This window comes from Dendropsophus ebraccatus, chromosome 8 (genome assembly GCF_027789765.1).
Source record: "Dendropsophus ebraccatus isolate aDenEbr1 chromosome 8, aDenEbr1.pat, whole genome shotgun sequence".
NCBI classification, from domain to species: Eukaryota; Metazoa; Chordata; class Amphibia; order Anura; family Hylidae; genus Dendropsophus; species Dendropsophus ebraccatus.
The window spans coordinates 7047543-7073585 of NC_091461.1; the positions used below are offsets into that span (position 1 = coordinate 7047543).

The window sequence follows — 26043 nt, forward strand, 5'->3', positions numbered from 1 at the left end:
TGGGGTATGAGGTGAGGTATGTGGTCAGGTATGAGGTGGGGTATGTGGTCAGGTATGAGGTGGGGTATGAGGTGAGGTATGTGGTCAGGTATGAGGTGGGGTATGTGGTGAGGTATGAGGTGGGGTATGTGGTCAGGTATGAGGTAAGGTATGAGGTGGAGTATGTGGTCAGGTATGAGGTGGGATATGTGGTCAGGTATGAGGTGGGGTATGTGGTCAGGTATGAGGTGGGGTATGAGGTGAGGTATGTGGTCAGGTATGAGGTGGGGTATGTGGTGAGGTATGAGGTGGGGTATGTGGTGAGGTATGAGGTGGGGTATGTGGTGAGGTATGAGGTGGGATATGAGGTGAGGTATGAGGTGGGGTATGTGGTGAAGTATGAGGTGGGGTATGAGGTGAGGTATGTGGTCAGGTATGAGTTGGGGTATGTGGTCAGGTATGAGGTGAGGTATGAGGTGGGGTATGTGGTCAGGTATGAGGTGGGGTATGTGGTCAGGTATGAGGTGGGGTATGTGATCAGGTATGAGGTGGGGTATGTGGTGAAGTATGAGGTAGGGTATGTGGTGAGGTATGAGGTGGGGTATGTGGTGAGGTATGAGGTGAGGTATGTGGTGAGGTATGAGAAGGGGTATGTGGTCAGGTATGAGGTGGGTGTATGTGGTCAGGTATGAGGTGAGGTAAGGTATGTGGTGAAGTATGAGGTGGGGTATGTGGTGAGGTATGAGGTGGGTGTATGTGGTCAGGTATAAGGTGGGTGTATGTGGTCAGGTATGAGGGGGGTAAGGTATGAGAAGGGGTATGTGGTCAGGTATGGGGTGGGGTATGTGGTCAGGTATGAGGTGGACTATGTGGTCAGGTATGAGAAGGGTTATGTTGTCAGGTATGAGGTGAGGTATGAGGTGGAGTATGTGGTCAGGTATGAGGTGGGATATTTGGTCAGGTATGAGGTGGGGTATGTGGTGAGGTATGAGGTGGGGTATGTGGTGAGGTATGAGGTGGGGTATGAGTTGAGGTATGTGGTGAGGTATGAGGTGGGGTATGAGGTGAGGTATGTGGACAGGTATGAGGTGGGGTATGTGGTGAGGTATGAGGTGGGGTATGAGTTGAGGTATGTGGTAAGGTATGAGGTGGGGTATGTGGTGAGGTATGTGGTGAGGTATGAGGTGGGGTATGTGGTGAGGTATGAGGTGAGGTATGTGGTGAGGTATGAGGTGGGGTATGAGGTGAGGTATGTGGTCAGGTATGAGGTGGGGTATGTGGTGAGGTATGAGGTGGGGTATGTGGTGAGGTATGAGAAGGGGTATGTGGTCAGGTATGAGGTGGGTGTATGTGGTCAGGTATGAGGTGAGGTAAGGTATGAGGTGGAGCATGAGGTGAGGTATAAGAAGGGTCATGTGGTCAGGTATGAGGTGGGGTATGTAGTCAGGTACGAGGTTGGGTATGTGGTGAGGTATGTGGTGGGGTATGTAGTCAGGTGTGAGGTCAGGTACGAGGTGGGGTATGTAGTCAGGTATGATGTGGGGTATGAGGTGGGATATGTAGTCAGGTGTAAGGTCAGGTACGAGGTGGGGTATGTAATCAGGTATGAGGTCAGGTATGATGTGAGGTATGAGGTGGGATATGTGGTCAGGTATGATGTGAGGTATGAGGTCTCGTGTGTATACTGCTGCTTGTCTCTGTATCACTGGCGTGTTGTGATGTCAGGGCCTGACTGCCGCCCCCAGACCCCTCAGTCCGGTCCCATATACAGGTGTGCTGAGCGATCACTGATGCTTGTGGGCTGGAGGCGAGGACATGGCGGTGGCTGGCCGGGCCGGATGTGGATCACACACCTCATATTGTGAGGGGAAGGCGAGCAGATTGCTATTACAGAAACTCATTTGGCATGAAATATTCCCCGCTGAAGATTGATATTTTCTGCTTATGAAACTTAACATAAAATTAAATTGCAAATATTTCTCCAGACTGCTGGAACTGTGGCCCTAGGGCGATCCATCACGGTATAAAGCATCGGTTCAGGTCTGCTGGGCCTGTTCCTGATATGATTTATAAGGGAGCCGATTCATTTCATTCTGGCTGCCTATGATGGCTGTTGTTTTTCTGCAGCCGCTCCGGTCACATCAGAATGCTAAGCTGGCTCTGTCCTCTAAGGACCCCCCCCCCCAATCCCCAGGAATGGGCTGGTCCTATAGTCTTGTCTCTGGAAGAGGTGAGTGACTATGAAGGGCAATGGTGCTGTCCCAGAGTCCTGTACCAGTACAAGACGCTACTACCGGTACAGTTGCTATTCAGGAGTCTGAAAAAGCCGAGTGATATCCCATGCGGCCATACTAGGGGGTCACTAATGTCCTCCATGCTGCTTCATGCTTTTATTACAAGGGGAGAAACTGTTAAAAACGGATTTGAATGAAAATGTATCAGTTTATATTTCCATGGTAACAGACTACAAACAAACCCTGTGTAGTCAGATCCTGCAGCCATTTCTTTATATCACTGATCTACTTGGAAATCATCAGTCTGCGTGTTAAAAAACAACTCATTATACTTTATTTAAAGGGGCACTTTTAAGTATTTTTTTTTCTTTCATCCCAACTGGTGCCAAAAAGTTATATTGATTTGTAATTTACTTCTATTTAAAATTCTCCAGTCTTCCAGTACTTGGTTGCAGAAGAGGTGTATTCTCTCCAGTCTGACACAGTGCTCTCTGCAGCCACCTCTGTCCATGTCAGGAACTGTCCAGAGCAATAGCAAATCCCCTCTCCTGCTCTGTTCAGTGAGCAAGTACGGACATAACAGATGGGTGCTCGCCTACAGTGCAGGACAATGTCCTCCACGCTGCTGCAGTGGCTGAGAGTTTGTTATAGCGATATAGAGATAAAGGGGATTAAGATCTCCTCCTCTGTGTGTGCAGTGTATGGAGACATTGTAGCAGCTAGTCTACACTCATTAGCTCAGGGGGAACTGAACACTAGACATGGAGCCCACAGAGGGGAAAACTGGTGAAAACCACCATAAAAAAGTTATATAATTACCAGAAATAGTGCTGCTCCTCATGTACACATGGAACAATGTATACTTAATAGTATAGGTATGCTTTACCTAGAGATGAGTGAATCTTCCGAAATGCATGGGGACCCCCTAGGACCTGAATCACATGGCATTAAAAGGGTATTCCACTCAAAAATATTTTTTTATATAATGCCTCCCATGGTGAGACTAACAATTCCTTCCATACTTATTCTGAGCTGCTGCTTTCTGCTGAAGACACAAAAATCTGTGTGTGAGATTTTTTTCTCCCCCCTCCGTTCTGAGACAGATGATGTAAACAAGTCCCTGGTAGGCTGTATCTGCAACTTTGTAGCTTCTTTGTAATACCATGAATGTTATTCTGAGGTCTGGTTGCTGATGAGCTCACTGTGATTAACCATCCCAGCATTACAAAGAAGCTACAATGTTGCAGACACAGCCTGCCAGGGACTTGTTTACATCGGGCATCTTAGAAGAGAGGGGGGGGGGGGCAGAGAGAAGCTCAAACACATTTTTTGTGTCTTCAGTAGAAAGAAGCAGCTGAGAACGGGGGGAAGGAGGCTGAATAGATAATAACAAGTTTGGAAGGAGTTGTTAGTCTCATCATGAGCAGTAACCTATCAAAAGTTATGTTTGAGTGGAATCCCCCTTTAATGGTCTTGCAATGGGCTCTGGATAGGACCATGTAAAAGGGTCTTTAATGTGACCACAGTCAGACACCTTCCTGAGCCTGTTCCCTCCCCTCTAAATGGTTGGGAAGCTTTCACCTTCACAAACACACTGAGCAGTTCATCTCTGCCAGCTGGGAGTCATTCTCTCTCCGACAGGAGGACAAGATGATTGAAGCCGCCGTCTTGGGCGCCCGCTCTTATATATATATATATACTCACTGATTAAAATGTAAATATTACAATTAAATATAGCGGCAAATGGGAAATCTGCTCCTTCTCCTCGTCTCACAAAAAGGAAGCTCATTTCTGGGGAGTTCAAGGCAAATGGGACTTGTCAGCGTCGGAGCCCGGGAGATAATAATGAGCTGACAGGGAGAACGCTCGGAGCTGAAATCCTACCGGTGACACACACAGGAGATCCGCTGACAAATTGAATCTTCTGTACAATGAGAGGCACTAAAGACTGCAGTGAGGAATCCGACAACGAGAGACTGATAGAGGAGAGAAAAAGTCCATCTTCTCCCGACACCAGTCTGTACAAAACCGAAATAAAAGACATTTTAGGATAATATACTCTGTGCTGCCGCTAACTGCGCTGGGCGAGAGGCCGCATCCTTCATGTACTAGGAGCTCACATACAATGCCAACCCACACGTCAGGTCATACACGCCTCCTATCTCCAGAGCTGCACTCACTATTCTGCTGTTACATCATGTCTTATACCCCAGTCACCTCCAGAGCTGCACTCACTATTCTGCTTTTACATCATGTCTCATCCTCCAGAGCTGCACTCACGGTTCTGTCGTGTTGACATGTTGAAAAACAAACGACTGCAACAATCCGCCGACATCTGCCTTCTATTATACGGGACGATTATCGTCCGTAATAGCTGATATCGGCCGATAATCGTCCCGTGGAATAGGGCCTTGAGATGTGATGTGATCGGGCTGGGCTCAGCCATTCACCGGGGGACTGAAGCGGCGGAATGCGGGCAGCAGTACTGGAGCCGGGGAGGTAGGCGGATGTTGTTTTCACCCACCACCTCCCTGGGCACTAGCAAAGAAGGGACCCTGGCCGGAGTACCCCTTTAAAAATCAGAATCAGGCATCTTATGAGCCATATACGTCTCGGAATATATCCATTAAAGAAGTGTCAGACACATGACGTGAAGCAGCGGCAGTCATCGCCGTGATGACAGATACAAAGGTCTGAAGGTTTAGATTCCATCGAGCTATAAGCTGTGAGCTGATCTCAGCCCCCCCCCCATCTGACAGGAAACTGAGCAGAACTCCGCTCCCTGCTGACTGTTTCCCCGGCCTCCATATAAATTGCAGCTTTCTATAAACTTCTAATTCAATATCTGACACTTAATCTTGCACCTCCCGGTCGTCTGCTTTGTATATAAGCCGGGTAATTGAAGAATGGAGAAGTCACTTAGAGGCACATTTGTGTCTTCGATTTGCTCTGATAGAGGAGATATAGGGAGCGAGATGGTATAACGCAATTACGGTTATTACAGACGAGGAGTCTATACAGTCTATGGGAATACACAGGAGACGGCAGAGGAATTAAACCCATTACATTGCTGCCTTTAGGGCCCGGCTTCCAATCAATAGGGAAGGGCTTTGATTCATTCCAGGACAGCGCTAATGGATGAGCGGGCCCCTATACCAAGGCGTCTGCTGTCACAGCCACTTGTGAGGCCATTTTTACTCTGTTCATAATGGTCACGGATAGTGAAGGCCACGCTCACCCAGAACAAAGCCTCAGGGCACGGACAATTATTAGTTCCATCTTTTCAGCTTCCAATACTGTAGTAATACAATTTAATCAGATGAGCTTGTATACTTCTGAAGACGGCCATACATTTTACATAGCTGCTGGCCAAGCGTCCGTTTGACAGCTATATTCCCCGACGCCACCCCACACACAATCATGTTTGGCTTAGCCGGGAGGGGGAAGCCGATGGCAGAAACCTCTGGTGGTGGCTTATCTCCCCTAGAACATTAGGATCAGACATGTTTAAATACAACATGTTCGATACTTCTCTCGAAATCGGGGTGTCCATAATCATATTAGGTCAGGGTTCCTCAAACTGTGGCTCTCCGGCTGTTGTAAAGGTCCTTCTGCCTTAGGCTGTTAGGGCATGATGGGAGTTATAGTTGTATAACGGGGAACAGTTGTATTCCTGGGGAACACTGTATTGGCTGGTTAGCCAACGCTAATCTATCGTGGAGCACAAAGAGAAGAAAATAGGTGGCACTCACCACTTCCTTAAAAACGGCCCCTTTATTGTGCGATACACATGGTGCAGGTGCAAAGGACTATGGGGTGACCGCTGTTTGGTTACAATCTGCGCTTCAATTAGACTTTGAGAGGGAGATTTATGAAACCTCCGCCCATGGCATACGCCTGCCGTATCCTCCGCTCACCTAATGGGTGGGCAGAGAGGCGTGGCAGGCCGGGAGGAGGTGTGGCCTCCTCTTGCGATAGATTTACCATGATTTTACCCCTGCTTGTACAACACGGGTGGAGGTCTCATAGATCTCCCCTAATAGTCTAGCAGAAGCGCAGGCGTAAATCATGGCAGAAATCTACACATGCTCAGGAGCAGGTGTAGATTTTTGCGCCTACCACACCCCCAATTACCCTGCCAAAGAGGTGCATGCCTCTTAGTGAATTTGGCGGGGTAATTGGGGGTGGGGCCTAATTTAAGAACAATGTACTCTTATGCTGGTCTTCATTATTTACACGTACCGTAAAGTTGCCTGTGATCGCAACCACAGACAATTTTAGGGGCCATTGAATCCAATAATACTATTCATACAATTTGTGCCGCCATCCGCTCCACAATCCAAACCTCTCACCAAGAGACCCCACACCCAGAACTGGCAGTGCATCACCAAGAAGACCCCACACCCAGAACTGGCAGTGCATCACCAAGAGACCCCACACCCAGAACTGACAGTGCATCACCAAGGAGACCCCACACCCAGAACTGGCAGTGCATCACCAAGAGACCCCACACCCAGAACTGACAGTGCATCACCAAGAGACCCCACACCCAGAACTGGTAGTGCATCACCAAGAGACCCCACACCCAGAACTGGTAGTGCATCACCAAGAGACCCCACACCCAGAACTGGTAGTGCATCACCAAGAGACCCCACACCCAGAACTGGTAGTGCATCACCAAGAGACCCCACACCCAGAACTGGTAGTGCATCACCAAGAGACCCCACACCCAGAACTGGTAGTGCATCACCAAGAGACCCCACACCCAGAACTGGTAGTGCATCACCAAGAGACCCCACACCCAGAACTGGTAGTGCATCACCAAGAGACCCCACACCCAGAACTGGTAGTGCATCACCAAGAGACCCCACACCCAGAACTGGTAGTGCATCACCAAGAGACCCCACACCCAGAACTGGTAGTGCATCACCAAGAGACCCCACACCCAGAACTGGTAGTGCATCACCAAGAGACCCCACACCCAGAACTGGTAGTGCATCACCAAGAGACCCCACACCCAGAACTGACAGTGCATCACCTCCCAGACAAACTCAGGTCTCAGCTTAGCCAACATAGTTCCCCTTTGCCTCCTTCTCCCGCCTCTCGGGAGAGATGTCACTCGTGCCCTGGGAATCCGGTGATGCACTGCCAGGTCCGGGCGCAGGGTCTTCTTAGTGATATACTGCCAGGCTCGGGCGGGGGTCTTCTTGGTGATGCACTTACAGGTTCGGAGGTGGGGTGGGGGGGGGGTTAAGCACTTATCTGTGGGGATGTGCTGCCACGTCTTGATGTTGGGAGCTACACATCAGTAAAAACAACAGGCACCATGGATGCAACTACGGATGCAATTAAAGACGAATTTCCACGGATCACAGAGAAAAAATAGTGGGAGACTTTGCGGCCCTGAAAAAAAAACACTGAAAGTGTGAATGAGTGTGTATACCTATCTTGAAGAGGTTGTCTAGCCTCAGAAAACATGGCCCTTTTCTTTTAGAAACAGCCCCACTCCTGTTCTCAGGCAGCTCGCCTCCATTGAAGTGAATGGATATGAATAATACCGCACACAACCTGAGGATAGATGTGGAGCTGTTTTGCAAGAATTTTTTTCTAGTCCTGGATAACCCCTTTCAGAGTGTACTCATACTGTACAGCTGTGTTGCACTTCTTGTCGTGCAGCAAACACTGCAGCTGGGTGTTTAGCCTGGTGTCATTGACGCTCGCCCCACTATACCCCCTAGGAAGCTGTAATGTCAGATGTATTATTTGTCACCTCTTCCAGAACCAGATGTAACCTGGAAATGACTGAATAGGATTTCACCAACCTGACATGAGAGGATGATCCCGGCATGTAAGTGACACTTTATATACCCATGGCTGTGGATCAGGGTTAGTCGGGGTCAGCCTCACCTCAGACACTCGCCATCGCTCTGGGGCTTCTGACTGATGGTTAGTTTCTCAGCTTCCAGGTTCTTAGTGATCCCGGCGGCCGCACTGATCTCCTTGTCCAGGCCTGAGATATAAGTGAGAGGTAATAAGGCTGTGAATCACGGGGATGAGCGGTGGAGAGCTTCAGGGCTGAGCGCAGTGATTGTGATAGGAGGAGGCCACACTTTACCTCTCAGAGTCTCCTGGACTTCACTTAGTTCTCTCTGGATGACGTCTCTTTGCAGGAGAAGAGCGTTTAGATGGATGTTTTCACCTCTCAGGGCTTCTATGTCTATGGCAGAAACAATAAGTTACCTGAAATGACTCTCAAAATTGTATACTGGCTTTGCGTAGTGTCCCTGCACAGTGGTACTATAGAACTTATTAGGGAAAATGCATCTGAAGAATCTTAAAGGGGTACTCCAGAGAAAAAGTACTGGTATCAGAAATAAAACTTTGTACATCACTCCTATTTCAAAATCTCGTTTCCAGTACTTATCATCTGCTGTATGTCCTGCAGGAAGTGGTGTATTCTCTCCAGTCTGACACAGTGCTCTCTGCTGCCACCTCTGTCCATGTCAGGAACTGTCCAGAGCAGGAGAGGTTTTCTATCGAGATTTGTTGCTGCTCTGGACAGTTCCTGACATGGACAGAGGTGGCAGCAGAGAGCACTGTGGCAGACTGGAAAGGATCCACTACTTCCTGTAGGACATACAGCAGCTGATAAGTACTGGAAGACTGGAGATTTTTAAATAGAAGTAAATCACAAATCTGTATAACTTCCAGCTAATTTGAAAACATTTTGTTATCCAGAGTACCGCCTTACTAACAATCCTACATAAACCCTACTGAGGAACCCTAAATAACACAGAACTCCCTAAGGGACCTTTAGAAACCTACCAGGAATAAGCAGAGACGCTCTCGTCCATGGGACTCAAACCTAAGCGGAAGGAGCCTAAACTTCTTCTTGGATCTATTTATTTTCTGAGTAAATTTTGAAGGGTTTATCTAATGTGAGAAAAAGCACAGCGCCACACCTGTCTTCAGGTTGTGTGTGGTATTACCACTTATTTAATACAACTAAGCTGCAAACCCCACACCCAACCTGAGGACAGGAGTGGTGCCATTTCTGGAAGAGAGTGCCGACTGAGGTCTGACACACTTTTGGTATTGTTGACGGCTGACAGAGTCTTAAGGCCCTATTACACGAAACGAATATCGGCCGTATGCGACTGATAATCGTCTTGTGTAATAGAAGGCAACAATCAGCCAACATGAACGATTTCGGCTAATCGCTGCTGTCGTTTGTTTTTCAACGTGTTGAGAGACAAACGACTATGAAATCAGCCATCTGCTGCCGTGGCCCTGCGGAATAGGAGCAGCGGCAGCAGAATGCTGCTATCCTCTATGGGCTGCCTGGACGATCTACAGCTTCCCGCTACACTCACCCGCTCGCTGCTGACGCGTGTAACAGCGTCGGCAGCGAGCGGCGAAAGAGGAGAAAGCTAGCGCTGTCTCTGTCACCCTGTGTAACAGGGGCTTTAGAAGAAATTTTTGTACCAGGGTCACCTACCATGTGTGAGCACCCCGATCTCCTCATCCAGAGCGGGACTCTCAGCCTCAGCGGCTTCTCTAAGCAGCTGCCTTCTGTTCACCATTAACCCGTAATTATTATTATAGTCCTGGATTTCCTTCAAGAATTTCTCCTCCTCCGAGGTCTTCTCTTCCTTTATCTTTTGCTAATAGAAAAAAAAAAAACAGATCACTTATAAGAACATGGACAGACTCCTGCAGAGTTTAGGCAGCCGCCCTTTATATTAGACAATAACAACCTCCATAGACATCAATAGGAATCACCTTGTAACATTAGGCTCACATCACAAACGCACAGTGTGTAGTATACCATAGGGCAGGAAACTGTGCTGCCAATGTATACTGTGCTCCCACAGACTGTGATGGACCTGACCTAGTTTACCAGTGATTACATTTAGTTTGCTTCACCAGATTGGTCAGCTGGCACCTCCCGTTCACCAGGTTTTGCTATTGTGTCAACCGTTTTGCCAATATAGTGCCACCTGCTGAGACCAAGGTGTGAACGGATCCTAACGTGGCAAATAATTAAAGGGGTCAGAAAGTTATACAGATTTTTAAATTACTTATAAGCTGCTGTATGTCATGCAGGAAGTGGTGCATTCTTTCCAGTCTGGAGAGTGGGAGAGGTTTTCTGGTTCAATCTTTTTATAAGGTAGTGGGAGAGCTTTTCTATGGGGATTTGCTGCTGCTCTGGACAGTTCCTGACATGGACAGAGGTGGCAGCAGAGAGCACTGTGTCAGACTGGAGAGAATACACCACTTCCTGTAGGACATACAGCAGATGATAAGTACTGGAAGACTGGATTTTTTTTTTTATAGATTACAATTCTATATAACTTTCTGATACCAGTTGATTTGAAAACCTTCTTTTTCTTATACCACAAGCTGCCCTATAAAGATGGATAGAATTAAAGATGGATGATCCCCATCCATCACCGGCCGCCCTTCATGTTTTACTAGGGTGTATACAGCAGAGGATATCTAGTCCAGTAATAAAACAGAGCCAGACAGAGCTCACTGTACTCCTGAGGTCCTGATGGGATACGTCTGCCGCTAACAAAGGATTTTCTGACAAAACAAGTAAAAAATAATAGAGAAAGCAGTAAAGCGTAATGTTGCTGTGCAGCCGACCTAAATGACATTTTGCTATCTGTTGCTGTATCTCGGGGGCCGGGTGGAGGAGCAGGTGTTTCTTATGCTCCGGGCTTGAACCAGCGGCTCGGTTATCGCCCACAGCTGCGTTAAAAGCGTCTCCCGCTGTGGGTAATGGCTGCCAGCCTGGGGTAAGGTCAGGGGTCCTCTAAGCTGCAGTCAGACAAGTCTGTTCTATTCAGGAAAGGTGCAAATAAATCTGTGTTTTACACACTAAGCCCAAAGCCTTCCCTGCCGATCCTCAGCGGCTGATGCGTAATAACATGGGATTTATATCTATTATGGTCTATTAGCGATAACAGCGCAGAGTGGGTAAACGGCACAGGGAGAAGCTGGGACTATGTACAGGGAGAAGCTGGGACTACGTACAGGGAGAAGCTGGGACTACGTACAGGGAGAAGCTGGGACTACGTACAGGGGGAAGCTGGGACTACGTACAGAGAGAAGCTGGGACTACGTACAGGGAGAAGCTGGGACTACGTACAGGGAGAAGCTGGGACTACGTACAGGGAGAAGCTGGGACTACGTACAGGGAGAAGCTGGGACTACGTACAGGGAGAAGCTGGGACTACGTACAGGGAGAAGCTGGGACTACGTACAGGGAGAAGCTGGCACTACGTACAGGGGGAAGCTGGGACTACGTACAGGGGGAAGCTGGAACTACGTACAGGGAGAAGCTGGGACTACGTACAGGGAGAAGCTGGGACTACGTACAGGGGGAAGCTGGGACTACGTACAGGGAGAAGCTGGGACTACGTACAGGGAGAAGCTGGGACTACGTACAGGGAGAAGCTGGGACTACGTACAGGGAGAAGCTGGGACTACGTACAGGGGGAAGCTGGGACTACGTACAGGGGGAAGCTGGGACTACGTACAGGGGGAAGCTGGGACTACGTACAGGGAGAAGCTGGGACTACGTACAGGGGGAAGCTGGGACTACGTACAGGGAGAAGCTGGGACTACGTACAGAGGGAAGCTGGGACTACGTACAGGCGAGAGGATACACTGTGCACCAATATCATGTATCAGAAAGAGGGCACAACGGGCGTCATAGCCATAAAACGGGGGCAAAGGCCGTGTTCAGACACCGCAGTTTCTTGCTGCAATGAATCATTTCAGTGCTGCAATGAAACTCCAAGTGTGAACATGACCATGTGACCATAAGATTTGTAATTTACATCTATTAAAAAATCTCTAGTCTTCTAGTACTTATCAGCTGCTGTATGTCCTACAGGAAGTGGTGTAATCTCTCCAGCCTAACACAGTGCTCTCTGCTGCCACCTCTGTCCGTGTCAGGAACTGTCCAGAGCAGCAGCAAATCCCCATAGAAAACCTCTCCTGCTCTGGACAGTTCCTGACACGGACAGAGGTGGCAGCAGAGAGCAATGTGTCAGACTGTAGAGAATACTCCGCTTTCTGCAGGACATACAGATTAGTACTGGAAGGGTGGGTTCACACGGAGGAATTCTTGAGGAATTGAAGCAGAAAGTTTTCTGCTTGAAATTCCTCGCCTATTCAGCTCTGGCAGAATAGGAGCAGATTTCAAGCGGAATTTTAAGCAGAATTAAAGCCCCATTGACTTCTATAGGATTCCTCTAGCGGAATCCGCCCAAAGAATTGACAAGTCAATTCTTCAGGCGGAAAGCGGAATTTACAGCGCGGAAATTCCGTTGTGTGAACAAATAAGCGGAAAGCCCATTTAAGCCAATGTACATTCACATTGTTCATTCTTTACGGGCGGAATTCCGTGCGGATTCCATGAGCATTTTGCAGCGGAATCAGCCTGAAAATCCGCGAGAATTCCGCAGTGGGAACCCACCCGAAGATTGGATATTTTGTAATAGAAGTAAATCACAAATTTCTGGCTCGAGTTGATTTGAAAGAGTTTTTTTTTTTTTTTTGCTGAACTCCCCCATCTAAACTAATACAGTTATATTTGTATGACATCAACTTTAATAGTTTTGATTAATTTATTTACAATATATTGCAATATACAATCATATAGCAAACGTCCTCTGCTGCTATGCTGCTTTTTCCCTCCTATTGTTGACAGCTCGTTGTCTCGGTTACCAACCACCACTCTGCCCTATAAGCAGTGGTCTGGCTGGGCTATATATATATATATATATATATATATTATAGTATAAATATTTATATATGATACAATATATACACACTATTGGGGAGATTTATCAAACTGGTGTAAAGTAGAATTGTCTCAGTTGCCCCTAGCAACCAATCAGATTCCACTTTTCATTTTTCAGAGTCTGTGAGGAATGAAAGGTGGAATCTGATTGGTTGCTAGGGGCAACTGAGCCAGTTTCACTTTACACCAAGTTTGATAAATCTCCCCCTATATCTGTATATATCTACACCAGAGATGAGGAACCTTCGGCCCTCCAGCTGTTGTAAACTACAATTGCTTTCATGCCTGGACAGCCAAAGGCCGAAGGTTCCTCATCCCTGAGCTACACTATAGCAGTCCGACCACTGCTTTCAGAGCCCTCTGTCCCTCGCTTCGGTTCCCCGGCCGCTTCCTGATCTGAGCAGGGACCCCACTACTACTACTGCTGACTGGCTGAGCGGGCCTGACACGACCTGGGTCCCCACTAAGACTAGGAAGCAGCTGGAGGACCAGGAACCGGAGCGGGGGGACAAAGGACCCCTGCACTGGAGCCGGGGAGGTAGGTGCATGTCGTTCTCTTCACCCACCTCCTCTCTGCACGATGCCAGACTTTTCCTTTAAGGACCGAAGGACTCTTAGGGCCCTATTCCATCGGACGATGATCGTTCAGATTATCGTTAAATTGTTCGAATCGCTGATCGCTTAATAAGACCTGGACCTATTTTTATCGTTGCTCGTTCGCAAAACGTTCGCATTGAATAAGACGTCGTTCGGTCGTTCGCAATAGATACGAACGCAATAGCGAAGAAAAAACGATTGCAATTACGATCATAAGTAACGATTATTGTTCCATGGAAATGAGTGAACGTTTTCAGGTCTTTCACAATAGCGGTCGTTTGAGATTGTTAACGATTATGCGAACGATAATCGTGCGGTGGAATAGGGCCCACTGTGATGGCTGCCGCTACCGTCCCATCTATCTACACACAATCCAGTTCGTACAGAGTCTACCTACAAGTGTAGAGCGCAGATTGTGACTCTCTCGGAGAAGCTCCTCCTCCTGGACCCCCAGACCCTCCTGACGCTTCCTCAGTAAGTCTCTCTGTAGTCCCTTCTCCAGCAGAGCAGTCACCTGTAAGAATGAAGATCTCCATTACACCCTGGATTATCCTCCAGAGCTGCGCTCACTGTGGTACCTGGACTCTCCTCACCTTACACTCCCGGCCTCTTTTGGCTTCATGGAGTCTTTCTTTGACCTCAATCATTTTTTCATGGCATTTGCTTATTTCTGCTTTTACTGTAGAAGGAATAAAGGAAGCAAAGTGATTATATACACAAGCTGCTTGGTCCTTGTATACAGAGCGGATACAGCCAACCTATAGAGCCATACTCAGCAGGGGCGGAGCCTGGACCCTGATTAATATTCATGCACTCTACCACTCCCACCCAGGAGGCCCTGATGATACCCCTATCACCCTGCAGGAGGAGGAGCTGATACCCCTATCACCCTGCAGGAGGAGGAGCTGATACCCCTATCACCCTGCAGGAGGAGGAGCTGATACCCCTATCACCCTGTAGGAGGAGGAGCTGATACCCCTATCACCCTGTAGGAGGAGGAGCTGATACCCCTATCACCCTGTAGGAGGAGCTGATACCCCTATCACCCTGCAGGAGGAGGAGCTGATACCCCTATCACCCTGCAGGAGGAGGAGCTGATACCCCTATCCCCCTGCAGGAGGAGCTGATACCCCTATCACCCTGCAGGAGGAGCTGATACCCCTATCACCCTGTAGGAGGAGGAGCTGATATTCTATCACCCTGTAGGAGGAGGAGCTGATACCCCTATCACCCTGTAGGAGGAGGAGCTGATACCCCTATCACCCTGCAGGAGGAGCTGATAACCCTATCACCCTTCAGGAGGAGGAGCTGATACCCCTATCACCCTGCAGGAGGAGCTGATACCCCTATCACCCTGTAGGAGGAGGAGCTGATACCCTATCACCCTGTAGGAGGAGGAGCTGATACCCCTATCACCCTGTAGGAGGAGCTGATACCCCTATCACCCTTCAGGAGGAGCTGATACCCCTATCACCCTGCAGGAGGAGCGGATACCCCTATCACCCTGCAGGAGGAGGAGCTGATACCCCTATCACCCTGCAGGAGGAGGAGCTGATACCACTATCACCCTGTAGGAGCTGATACCCTATCACCCTGTAGGAGGAGGAGCTGATACCCTATCACCCTGCAGGAGGAGGAGCTAATACCCTATCACCCTGCAGGAGGCGCTGATACCCCTATCACCCTGTAGGAGAAGGAGCTGATGCCCCAATCACCCTGTAGGAGGAGGGGCTGATACCCCTATCACCCTGTAGGAGGAGGAGCTGATACCCCTATCACCCTGTAGGAGGAGGAGCTGATACCCCTATCACCCTGTAGGAGGAGGAGCTGATATCCTATCACCCTGTAGGAGGAGGAGCTGATGCCCCAATCACCCTGTAGGAGGAGGGGCTGATACCCCTATCACCCTGTAGGAGGAGGAGCTGATACCCCTATCACCCTGTAGGAGGAGGAGCTGATACCCCTATCACCCTGTAGGAGGAGGAGCTGATATCCTATCACCCTGTAGGAGGAGGAGCTGATACCCCTATCACCCTGTAGGAGGAGGAGCTGATACCCCTATCACCCTGTAGCAGCTGATACCCCTATCACCCTGTAGGAGGAGCTGATACCCTATCACCCTGTAGCAGGAGGAGCTGATACCCCTATCACACTTTAGGAGGAGCTGATACCCCTATCAAACTGCAGGAGGAGCTGATACCCTATCACCCTGTAGGAGGAGGAGCTGATACCTCTATCACCCTGTAGGAGGAGCTGATACCTCTATCACCCTGTAGGAGGAGCTGATACCCCTATCACCCTGTAGGAGGAGGAGCTGATACCCCTATCACCCTGTAGGAGGAGCTGATACCCTATCACCCTGCAGGAGGAGGAGCTGATACCCTATCACCCTGTAGCAGCTGATACCCCTATCACCCTGTAGGAGGAGCTGATACCCTTATCACCCTGTAGGAGGAGGAGCTGATACCCCTATCACCCTGTAGGAGGAGGAGCTGATACCCTATCACCCTGTAGGAGGAGAAGCTGATACCCCTATCACCCCGTAGGAGGAGGAGCTGATACCCCTATCACCCTGCAGGAGCTGATACCCGAACACCCTGTAGGAGCTGATACCCTATCACCCTGTAGGAGGAGCTGATACACCTATCACCCTGTAGAAGGAGGAGCTGATACCCCTATCACCCTGTAGGAGGAGGAGCTGATACCCTATCACCCTGTAGGAGGAGGCGCTGATACCCTATCACCCTGTAGGAGGAGGCGCTGATACCCCTATCACCCTGTAGGAGGAGGAACTGATACCCCTATCACCCTGTAGGAGGAGGAGCTAAAACTTCTACCACCCTGTAGGAGGAGGAGCTAATACCCCTATCACCCTGTAGGAGGAGCTGATACCCCTATCACCCTGCAGGAAGAGGCACTGATACCCCTATCACCCTGTAGGAGGAGGAGCTGATACCCCTATCACCCTGTAGGAGGAGGAGCTGATACCCCTATCACCCTGCAGGAAGAGGCACTGATACCCCTATCACCCTGTAGGAGGAGGAGCTGATACCCCTATCACCCTGTAGGAGGAGGAGCTGATACCCCTATCACCCTGTAGGAGGAGGACTTGATACCCCTATCACCCTGCAGGAGGGGGCGCTGATACCCCTATCACCCTGTAGGAGGAGGAGCTGATACCCCTATCACCCTGTAGGAGGAGGACTTGATACCCCTATCACCCTGCAGGAGGGGGCGCTGATACCCCTATCACCCTGTAGGAGGAGGAGCTGATGCCCCAATCACCCTGCAGGAGGAGGAGCTGATACCCCTATCACCCTGCAGGAGGAGGAGCTGATACCCGAACACCCTGTAGGAGCTGATACCCTATCACCCTGTAGGAGGAGCTGATACACCTATCACCCTGCAGGAGGAGGAGCTGATACCCCTATCACCCTGCAGGAGGAGGAGCTGATACCCTATCACCCTGTAGGAGGAGGGGCTGATACCCTATCACCCTGTAGGAGGAGGCGCTGATACCCCTATCACCCTGTAGGAGCTGATACCCCTATCACCCTGTAGGAGGAGGAGCTGATACCCCTATCACCCTGCAGGAGGAGGAGCTGATACCCCTATCACCCTGTAGGAGCTGATACCCCTATCACCCTGTAGGAGGAGGAGCTGATACCCCTATCACCCTGCAGGAGGAGGAGCTGATACCCCTATCACCCTGTAGGAGCTGATACCCCTATCACCCTGTAGGAGGAGGAGCTGATACCCCTATCACCCTGCAGGAGGAGGAGCTGATACCCCTATCACCCTGTAGGAGCTGATACCCCTATCACCCTGTAGGAGGAGGAGCTGATACCCCTATCACCCTGCAGGAGGAGGAGCTGATGTATAACATTCACCCTCATGGAAGAGTCTGCGCCTTTCCTGCGCCTGCTGCTCGGTGAGCACGATCTGCTGGTACAGAGAGTCCACACTCATGGCCGAGATGCGCGGGGGATGACTGGTCTCTATGGTAATTCCTGCTCTACTCCCGCTCCGATTCTTCGATGACGTCACTGGCGCCCGCAATGGATTGTGGGAGCTGTTCTTCCCGCCCTTCTGCTTGGATGCGTTCCTCAACCAATCAGCGAAGACTCAGTTTTTCCCGCCCAGTACGGAGCGGTAGACGGGCCACGTGCGGGTCAGTCAGTGACCAAGCTTCACACTATGAAACAGGACTACAGGTCCCAGCTGCTCTGCCGTAGTCAGGGTCGGACTGAACCACCGGGAAATCCCTCAGAGGTCCCATAGCTAGAGTGTCAGCCATAGGGAGGTACTACCAGGGGGATTACCCTCCGGGAAATGTCTACATGAGGTAAAGTGCACACTGTGGTGGGGAGGGTGGTTACCTGCCCTGGGGGATATTACAAATGGGGGGATGGGCTACTTAGTGGCCTAATTACTGTATGGGAGCACAGAATGCCTGGAATATATACAGGGGCTGAAGGGCCTAACTACTGTATGGGAGCACAGAATGCCTGGAATATATACAGGAACTGAAGGGCCTACCTACTGTATAGGAGCACAGAATAACTGGAATATATACAGGGGCTGAAGGGCCTAATTACTGTATGGGAGCACAGAATGCCTGGAATATATACAGGGGCTGAAGGGCCTAACTACTGTATGGGAGCACAGAATGCCTGGAATATATACATGGGCTGAAGGGCCTAACTACTGTATGGGAGCACAGAATGCCTGGAATATATACAGGAACTGAAGGGCCTACCTACTGTATAGGAGCACAGAATAACTGGAATATATACAGGGGCTGAAGGGCCTAATTACTGTATGGGAGCACAGAATGCCTGGAATATATACAGGGGCTGAAGGGCCTAACTACTGTATGGGAGCACAGAATGCCTGGAATATATACAGAGGCTGAAGGGCCTAACTACTGTATGGGAGCACAACATGCCTGGAATATATACAGGGGCTGAAGGGCCTAACTACTGTATGGGAGCACAGAACGCCTGGAATATATACAGGGGCTGAAGGGCCTAACTACTGTATGGGAGCACAAAAAAACTGGAATATATACAGGGGCTGAAGGGCCTAACTGCTGTATGGGAGCATAGAATGCCTGGAATATATACAGGGGCTGAAAGGCCTAACTACTGTATGGGAGCATAGAATGCCTGGAATATATACAGGGGCTGAATGGCCTAACTACTGTATGGGAGCACAGAATGCCTGGAATATATACAGGGCCGGAAGGGCCTACTTACTGTATGGGAGCACAGAATGACTGGAATATATACAGGAGCTGAAGGGCCTACCTACTGTATAGGAGCACAGAATAACTGGAATATATACAGGGGCTGAAGGGCCTAGCTACTGTATGGGAGCACAGAATGCCTGGAATATATACAGGGGCTGAAGGGCATAACTACTGTATGGGAGCACAGAACGCCTGGAATATATACAGGGGCTGAAAGGCATAACTACTGTATGGGAGCACAGAACGCCTGGAATATATACAGGGGCTGAAGGGCCTAATACTGTATGGGAGCACAGAATGTCTGAAATATATACAGGGGCTGAAGGGCCTAACTACTGTATGGGAGCACAAAAAAACTGGAATATATACAGGGGCTGAAGGGCCTAACTACTGTATGGGAGCCCAAAAAAAACTGGAATATATACAGGGGCTGAAGGGCCTAACTACTGTATGGGAGCACAGAATGTCTGAAATATATACAGGGGCTGAAGGGCCTAACTACTGTATGGGAGCACAGAACGCCTGGAATATATACAGGGGCTGAAGGGCCTAACTACTGTATGGGAGCACAGAACGCCTGGAATATATACAGGGGCTGAAGGGCCTAACTACTGTATGGGAGCACAGAACGCCTGGAATATATACAGGGGCTGAAGGGCCTAACTACTGTATGGGAGCACAGAATGCCTGGAATATATACAGGGGCTGAAGGGTCTAACTACTGTATGGGAGCACAGAATGCCTGGAATATATACAGGGGCTGAAGGGTCTAACTACTGTATGGGAGCACAGAATGCCTGGGATATATACAGGGGCTGAAGGGCCTAACTACTGTATGAGAGCACAGAATGCCTGGAATATATACAGGAGCTGAAGGGCCTACCTACTGTATAGGAGCACAGAATAACTGGAATATATACAGGGGCTGAAGGGCCTAACTACTGTATGGGAGCACAGAATGCCTGGAATATATACAGGAGCTGAAGGGTCTACCTACTGTATAGGAGCACAGAATAACTGGAATATATACAGGGGCTGAAGGGCCTAACTACTGTATGGGAGCACAGAATGCCTGGAAATTTATACAGGGGCTGAAAGGCCTAACTACTGTATGGGAGCACAGAACGCCTGGAATATATACATGGGCTGAAGGGCCTAACTACTGTATGGGAGCACAGAATGCCTGGAATATATACAGGGGCTGAAGGGCCTAAGTACTGTATGGGAGCACAGAATGACTGGAATATATACAGTGGCTGAAGGGCCTAACTACTGTATGGGAGCACAGAATGCCTGGAATATATACAGGGGCTGAAGGGCCTAACTACTGTATGGGAGCACAGAATGCCTGGAAGATATACAGGAACTGAAGGGCCTACCTACTGTATAGGAGCACAGAATAACTGGAATATATACAGGGGCTGAAGGGCCTAACTACTGTATGGGAGCCCAGAATGCCTGGAATATATACAGGGGCTGAAGGGCCTAATTAATGTATGGGAGCACAGAATGCCTGGAATATATACAGGGGCTGAAGGGCCTAACTACTGTATGGGAGCACAGAATGCCTGGAATATATACAGGGGCTGAAGGGCCTAACTACTGTATGGGAGCACAGAATGCCTGGAATATATACAGAGGCTGAAGGGCCTAACTACTGTATGGGAGCACAACATGCCTGGAATATATACAGGGGCTGAAGGGCCTAACTACTGTATGGGAGCACAGAACGCCTGGAATATATACAGGGGCTGAAGGGCCTAACTACTGTATGGGAGCACAGAATGTCTGAAATATATACAGGGGCTGAAGGGCCTAACTACTGTATGGGAGCACAAAAAAACTGGAATATATACAGGAGCTGAAGGGCCTAGCTACTGTATGAGAGCACAGAACGCCTGAAATATATACAGGGGCTGAAGGGCCTAACTACTGTATGGGAGCATAGAATGCCTGGAATATATACAGGGGCTGAAGGGCCTAACTACTGTATGGGAGCACAGAATGCCTGGAATATATACAGGGGCGGAAGGGCCTAATTACTGTATGGGAGCACAGAATGACTGGAATATATACAGGAGCTGAAGGGCCTACCTACTGTATAGGAGCACAGAATAACTGGAATATATACAGGGGCTGAAGGGCCTAGCTACTGTATGGGAGCACAGAATGCCTGGAATATATACAGGGGCTGAAGGGCATAACTACTGTATGGGAGCACAGAACGCCTGGAATATATACAGGGGCTGAAAGGCATAACTACTGTATGGGAGCACAGAACACCTGGAATATATACAGGGGCTGAAGGGCCGTAATACTGTATGACAGCACAGAATGCCTGGAATATATACAGGGGCTGAAGGGCCTAACTACTGTATGGGAGCACAGAACGCCTGGAATATATACAGGGGCTGAAGGGCCTAACTACTGTATGGGAGCACAGAATGACTGGAATATATACAGGGGCTGTAGGGTCTAACTACTGTATGGGAGCACAGAATGCCTGGAATATATACAGGGGCTGAAAGGCCTAACTACTGTATGGGAGCACAGGATGCCTAGAATATATACAGGGGCTGAAGGGCCTAATTACTGTATGGGAGCACATAGAAGCCTTATTAGTATATTGGGGGGGTTACTACATGGAGGCGAAGTGGGGCCCTATTACTGTATGGGAATACAGAGACTGCCTTTACTATATAGAGGCACAGAGGGACCCAACTACTATGGAGATGCTGAGAGAGGAGCCTAACTACTATTTGGGATCACAGAAATTCATAACTACTATATGGACACAGTGGGTCCTAACTACTATATAGGGGCATAGAGGACGCCTATACTGTAAGAGTGCAAAGAGGGGGTTTCAGGTACTCGGACACCACTGGGAAGAAAGCTGGGAGGGCAGCAGGTGGGAGAAGAAGGGAGTTAAGATGAAATCCTGGGGTATAAATCCGTTTACTGGTCTGGGGTGTGAAGCCATTGGTGTTGCTCTACAATGTGCCGATCAGTAAGGAAGTGAGGGGCCAAGATGTCTCCGCAGAAAAATCTACACATCAGGAGACCGCGCCATAATGCTGTGTACCAGAGAAGGGAAGAAGAACTACTGCGATCAGAGAAGACGTCACCTGTGAGTCCCCGAATTATTGAGCCCCTGGATAATAGAGGGCCCGGGTGATAGAGTCCCCAGGTGATAGTCCCCGGATGATACGGTCCCTGCAGTACTTGCTGGTCCATTACTTTGTATGGCAGTTACCTCTGTTGCACCCTCATGAATTTCTTCTATATATTACACTGCAGTAAGTTAGTATCTTGTACATATCACATATGTATTTATATATGTGTATAACAGTGTAATCTACACATACCCCATAACAGTGTCACCTACAGATACCCCATAACAGTGTCATCTACAGATCCCCCATAACAGTGTCATCTACAGATCCCCCATAACAATGTCATCTACACATCCCCCATAACAGTGTCATCTACAGATCCCCCATAACAGTGTCATCTACAGATCCCCCATAACAGTGTCACCTACACATCCCCCATAACAGTGTCATCTACACATCCCCCATAGCAGTGTCACCTACAGATCCTCCATAAGTGTCATCTACACATCCCCCATAACAGTGTCACCTACACATTCCCCATAAGTGTTATCTACACATCCCCATAACAGTGTCATCTACACATCCCCCATAACAGTGTCACCTACACATTCCCCATAACAGTGTTATCTACACATCCCCATAACAGTGTCATCTACACATCCCCCATAACAGTGTCATCTACACATCTCCCATAATAGTCTCATCTACACATCCCCCATAACAGTGTTATCTAAACATCCCCCATAACAGTGACAACCACAGTACCCCAATAATAGTGTGTCATCCACAGAGCCCATATCAATCTACATCCTAGATCTCCACCTGACAGGCCTTACCTGCACTGACACATTGTAACAGCTCCCAGCAGTGTAAACAGAGCCAGGTCAGGACATATTTCATACCCTGAGTACACAGGATTAGAGTTTTTACTCATTGAAAGCAAGCAGCCCTATTTCCTGAATTACTGAGCAGCCGCCCTCCGCAGGATCATCATTCCAACCTACATGTATGTGATGGTAATTGTGCCCACGCCATCACCCCCGGGGGGACGCCTGTGATTGACAGCCACCCTCCGGCACTCTGATCACAACCATTTATTTCTTTACTACTACTACTGCCTTACCATCAGAGCGAATATTGTGAGCGCTGTGACTGATGGTTTCCTCACTGTCACCCCGAGGCCCAACAGAGGCGTCCAGCGTAAGTGCCTGTCAGGGCGGAACGTAGGTGGACGCGCTGTATCATAATGCATAGAGATGTCACATACATATTACAGATTTCTAAAAAAAAAAAAAAGTTTTAGGGGTGGAGGTTACATAGTGTACTCTTAAGGGCGCTAACACACACGACCGATGCGCAGCAGATCTGCAGCCGATTTGATGGTGGAGATTTAATGCTGTGTTCAGTTATTTACATCAAATCTGCTGCGGATCCGCAGCAGAAAATTCGCTGCTATACGGTGTGTGTGAAGCTACCCTAAGGGTACAAACCCACTTGCCGGATCCGCAGCGAGTTTCTCACTTTGAATACGCAGCGAGACTCGCTGCGGATCCCGGCCCAGTTTACTCAATGGCAGACAAACTCACAGCAGGGATGTACATCTCTGCTGCGAGTTTGTCTGCAGCCCGCCCCATTAACCCCCCGGCCACTGGAGACTATACATCATCGGGTCCCCGCTCCTGCTTGCTTCGGGGCTCCCGGTGTCTTCAACTTCCGCTCAGCCAATTAGTGCGGCGGGGCTGCGAATTCACAGTGACAAAGTCGCTGCGGATCCGGCAAGTTGGTTTGTACCCTTATGGTGATTTTTTTGGCGCTAAACACATAAAATGTATATGAATGGCTGCAAGCATCTTACCATGAATGGCAGCAAATGGGACAAAAACATTGTTAAAGACAAACTTTCTTTTCTTTTAAACCATCTGGTGTCAGAAAGTTATACAGATTTGTAAATTACTTCCCCAGTCTTCCAGTACTTATCAGCTGCTGTATGTCCTGTAGGAAGTGGTGTATTCTCTCCAGTCTGATACAGGGCTCTTTGCTGCCACCTCTGTCCATGTCAGGAACTGTCCAGAACAGCAGAGGTTTTCTATGGGGATTTGCTGCTGCTCTGGACAGTTCCTGACATGGACAGAGGTGGCAGCAGAGAGCACTGTGTCAGACTAGAGAGAGTGCACCACTTCCTGTTGGACATACAGCAGCTGATAAGTACTGGAGATTTTTTATTAGAAGTAAATTACAAATCTCTGGCACCAGTTTATTTGAAAGAAAACTATTTAGTTGCTAAACCACTCCTTTAAAAATCACTAGTATTCTTTATAGAATTCTTAAAGGTAGGCAGGGGTTGTCAGGCTTTGAAAAACATGGCTACTCCACATATTCGGTATTCTGGATCTCGAAAAAATGTTCCAACTTATTTATTAAAAAAGTGACTTATTTTTGCTAAAAGTCTGGTTGTCTGGTGAGCAGAAGATAGCCAAAGCCTCCTGCTCACCGGTGCTGAAACTTTTTTCTCCCCCTCCCTTCTGAGACGTGGGGAGAGGGGCGGGGCTTAGTCTCGATCATCATGTGCGGACTAAACACGCCCCCACGCAATGTCTGCAGTATCGGAGATCCTGTGCAGCTATTTGATATCATGTACAGGCGTAGTTTTGCCCACGCACGATGATTGCGTATTAGCCCACCCCACGTCTCCAAAGGCTTACTTCCAAGATGTGAGATCTAAGAAAGTGAGTGTCGGTGGGTGTCAGCTGTCTTCTGCTCCCCAGACAACCCCTTTAAGTAAATTTATAGCAAATATAAGTCAATTCTTTTAAAAAAAAAAATAAGTTGAAACATTTCTTTAAGATCCGGAATACTAAATATGTGAATATTTTTTACTATTTAATATTTTTTGAGCAATAAAAATCAAAGTCAGCCCGAAACAGCTGTGTAAATGTAAAAGTTGCATGAGGCCAAAAGAGAAAAAAACAGTGTTCTCAATCTCAAGGGGTCAAAGACATAAAATGTAATTTCGCATGAATTGGCAGAGGAGATGGCAATGTTTAGTCGCCATAGCGAGAGCTTACCTGGTCATGTGATAGATAGAGGAAGCGGTGATCCTCTTCTGACCATGGTTAGACATTAGGGACGGGCCGCAGTAAATCACTGCTCCACATCTTCCACATAGAATTCCTAATTGTCTCTATTGACATGTTTGACGGAATGTGATTTAGGCGCTCATTCATTTTGCCTGTGATTTATGGCTCAGTAATATACTATTGACTTCTACATTAAGCGCAGACCTATTTATTTTAGATTCACGGCCTCTCGGAGTGAAGTCTTAGATGGGATTTGTGGGCTGTAACTGCCCATGAAATCGCCTCATACTTTATAAATTCCACTCGCGGGACCAAGTTTTTATTGTCGAGGTGAAAGTGTAATCAACGTTCTGAGTGGAAAGGTCACGGCTGTAATAGGAGCCCTAAGGGATAAGGACCCCGTGTGCCATGGGAACCTGACAGGAGAGCATGTCCATTACAGGCACAGGGGCCCATAGGAGGCGTCACAGAACCAAATCAGGGATCAGATGGTGGAACCAACAAGTTCTCAACTGATTTCTTTCATGTTCTGAATGCAAAGCTTCATCATGTGATCACCATTACCAGGCTTCATCATGTGATCAACATTACCAGGCTTCATCATGTGATTAACATTACCAGGCTTCATCATGTGACCAGCATTATTAGGCTTCATCATGTGACCAGCATTACCAGGCTTCATCATGTGATCAGTATTACCAGGCTTCATCATGTGATCAGTATTACCAGGCTTCATCATGTGATCAGCATTACCAGGCTTCATCATGGGATCAGTATTACCAGGCTTTATCATGTGATCAGCATTACCAGGCTTCATCATGCGATCAGCATTACCAGGCTTCATCACGCGATCAGCATTACCAGGCTTTATCATGTGACCAGCATTACCAGGCTTCATCATGTGATCAGTATTACCAGGCTTTATCATGTGATCAGCATTACCAGGCTTCATCACGCGATCAGCATTACCAGGCTT

At 48.6% G+C, this 26043-nt stretch overlaps 2 protein-coding genes across 3 annotated transcripts in view; one reads left to right on the top strand and one right to left on the bottom strand.

Moving 5' to 3' along the window:
• The window catches only part of CCDC172 (coiled-coil domain containing 172), a 37287-nt gene extending 19599 nt beyond the window's left edge, over positions 1 to 17688 (bottom strand). The window contains exons 1-6 of one of the 2 annotated variants that reach the window (XM_069978814.1): positions 17517 to 17688; positions 14220 to 14305; positions 14024 to 14140; positions 9712 to 9877; positions 8329 to 8430; positions 8121 to 8250 (exon numbers count right to left, since the gene is read on the bottom strand). In XM_069978814.1, the coding sequence (XP_069834915.1) occupies positions 8121 to 8250; positions 8329 to 8430; positions 9712 to 9877; positions 14024 to 14140; positions 14220 to 14305; positions 17517 to 17595 (680 nt within the window). In that variant the 5' untranslated portion in view covers positions 17596 to 17688. The remainder of the gene's footprint in view (positions 1 to 8120; positions 8251 to 8328; positions 8431 to 9711; positions 9878 to 14023; positions 14141 to 14219; positions 14306 to 17516) is intronic. The other variant, XM_069978815.1, reaches the window with a different exon arrangement.
• A 4442-nt stretch (positions 17689 to 22130) lies between these two features.
• The window catches only part of GFRA1 (GDNF family receptor alpha 1), a 161528-nt gene continuing 157615 nt past the window's right edge, over positions 22131 to 26043 (top strand). The window contains exon 1 of the mRNA XM_069979715.1: positions 22131 to 22173. Within this exon, the coding sequence (XP_069835816.1) occupies positions 22146 to 22173 (28 nt within the window). The 5' untranslated portion in view covers positions 22131 to 22145. The remainder of the gene's footprint in view (positions 22174 to 26043) is intronic.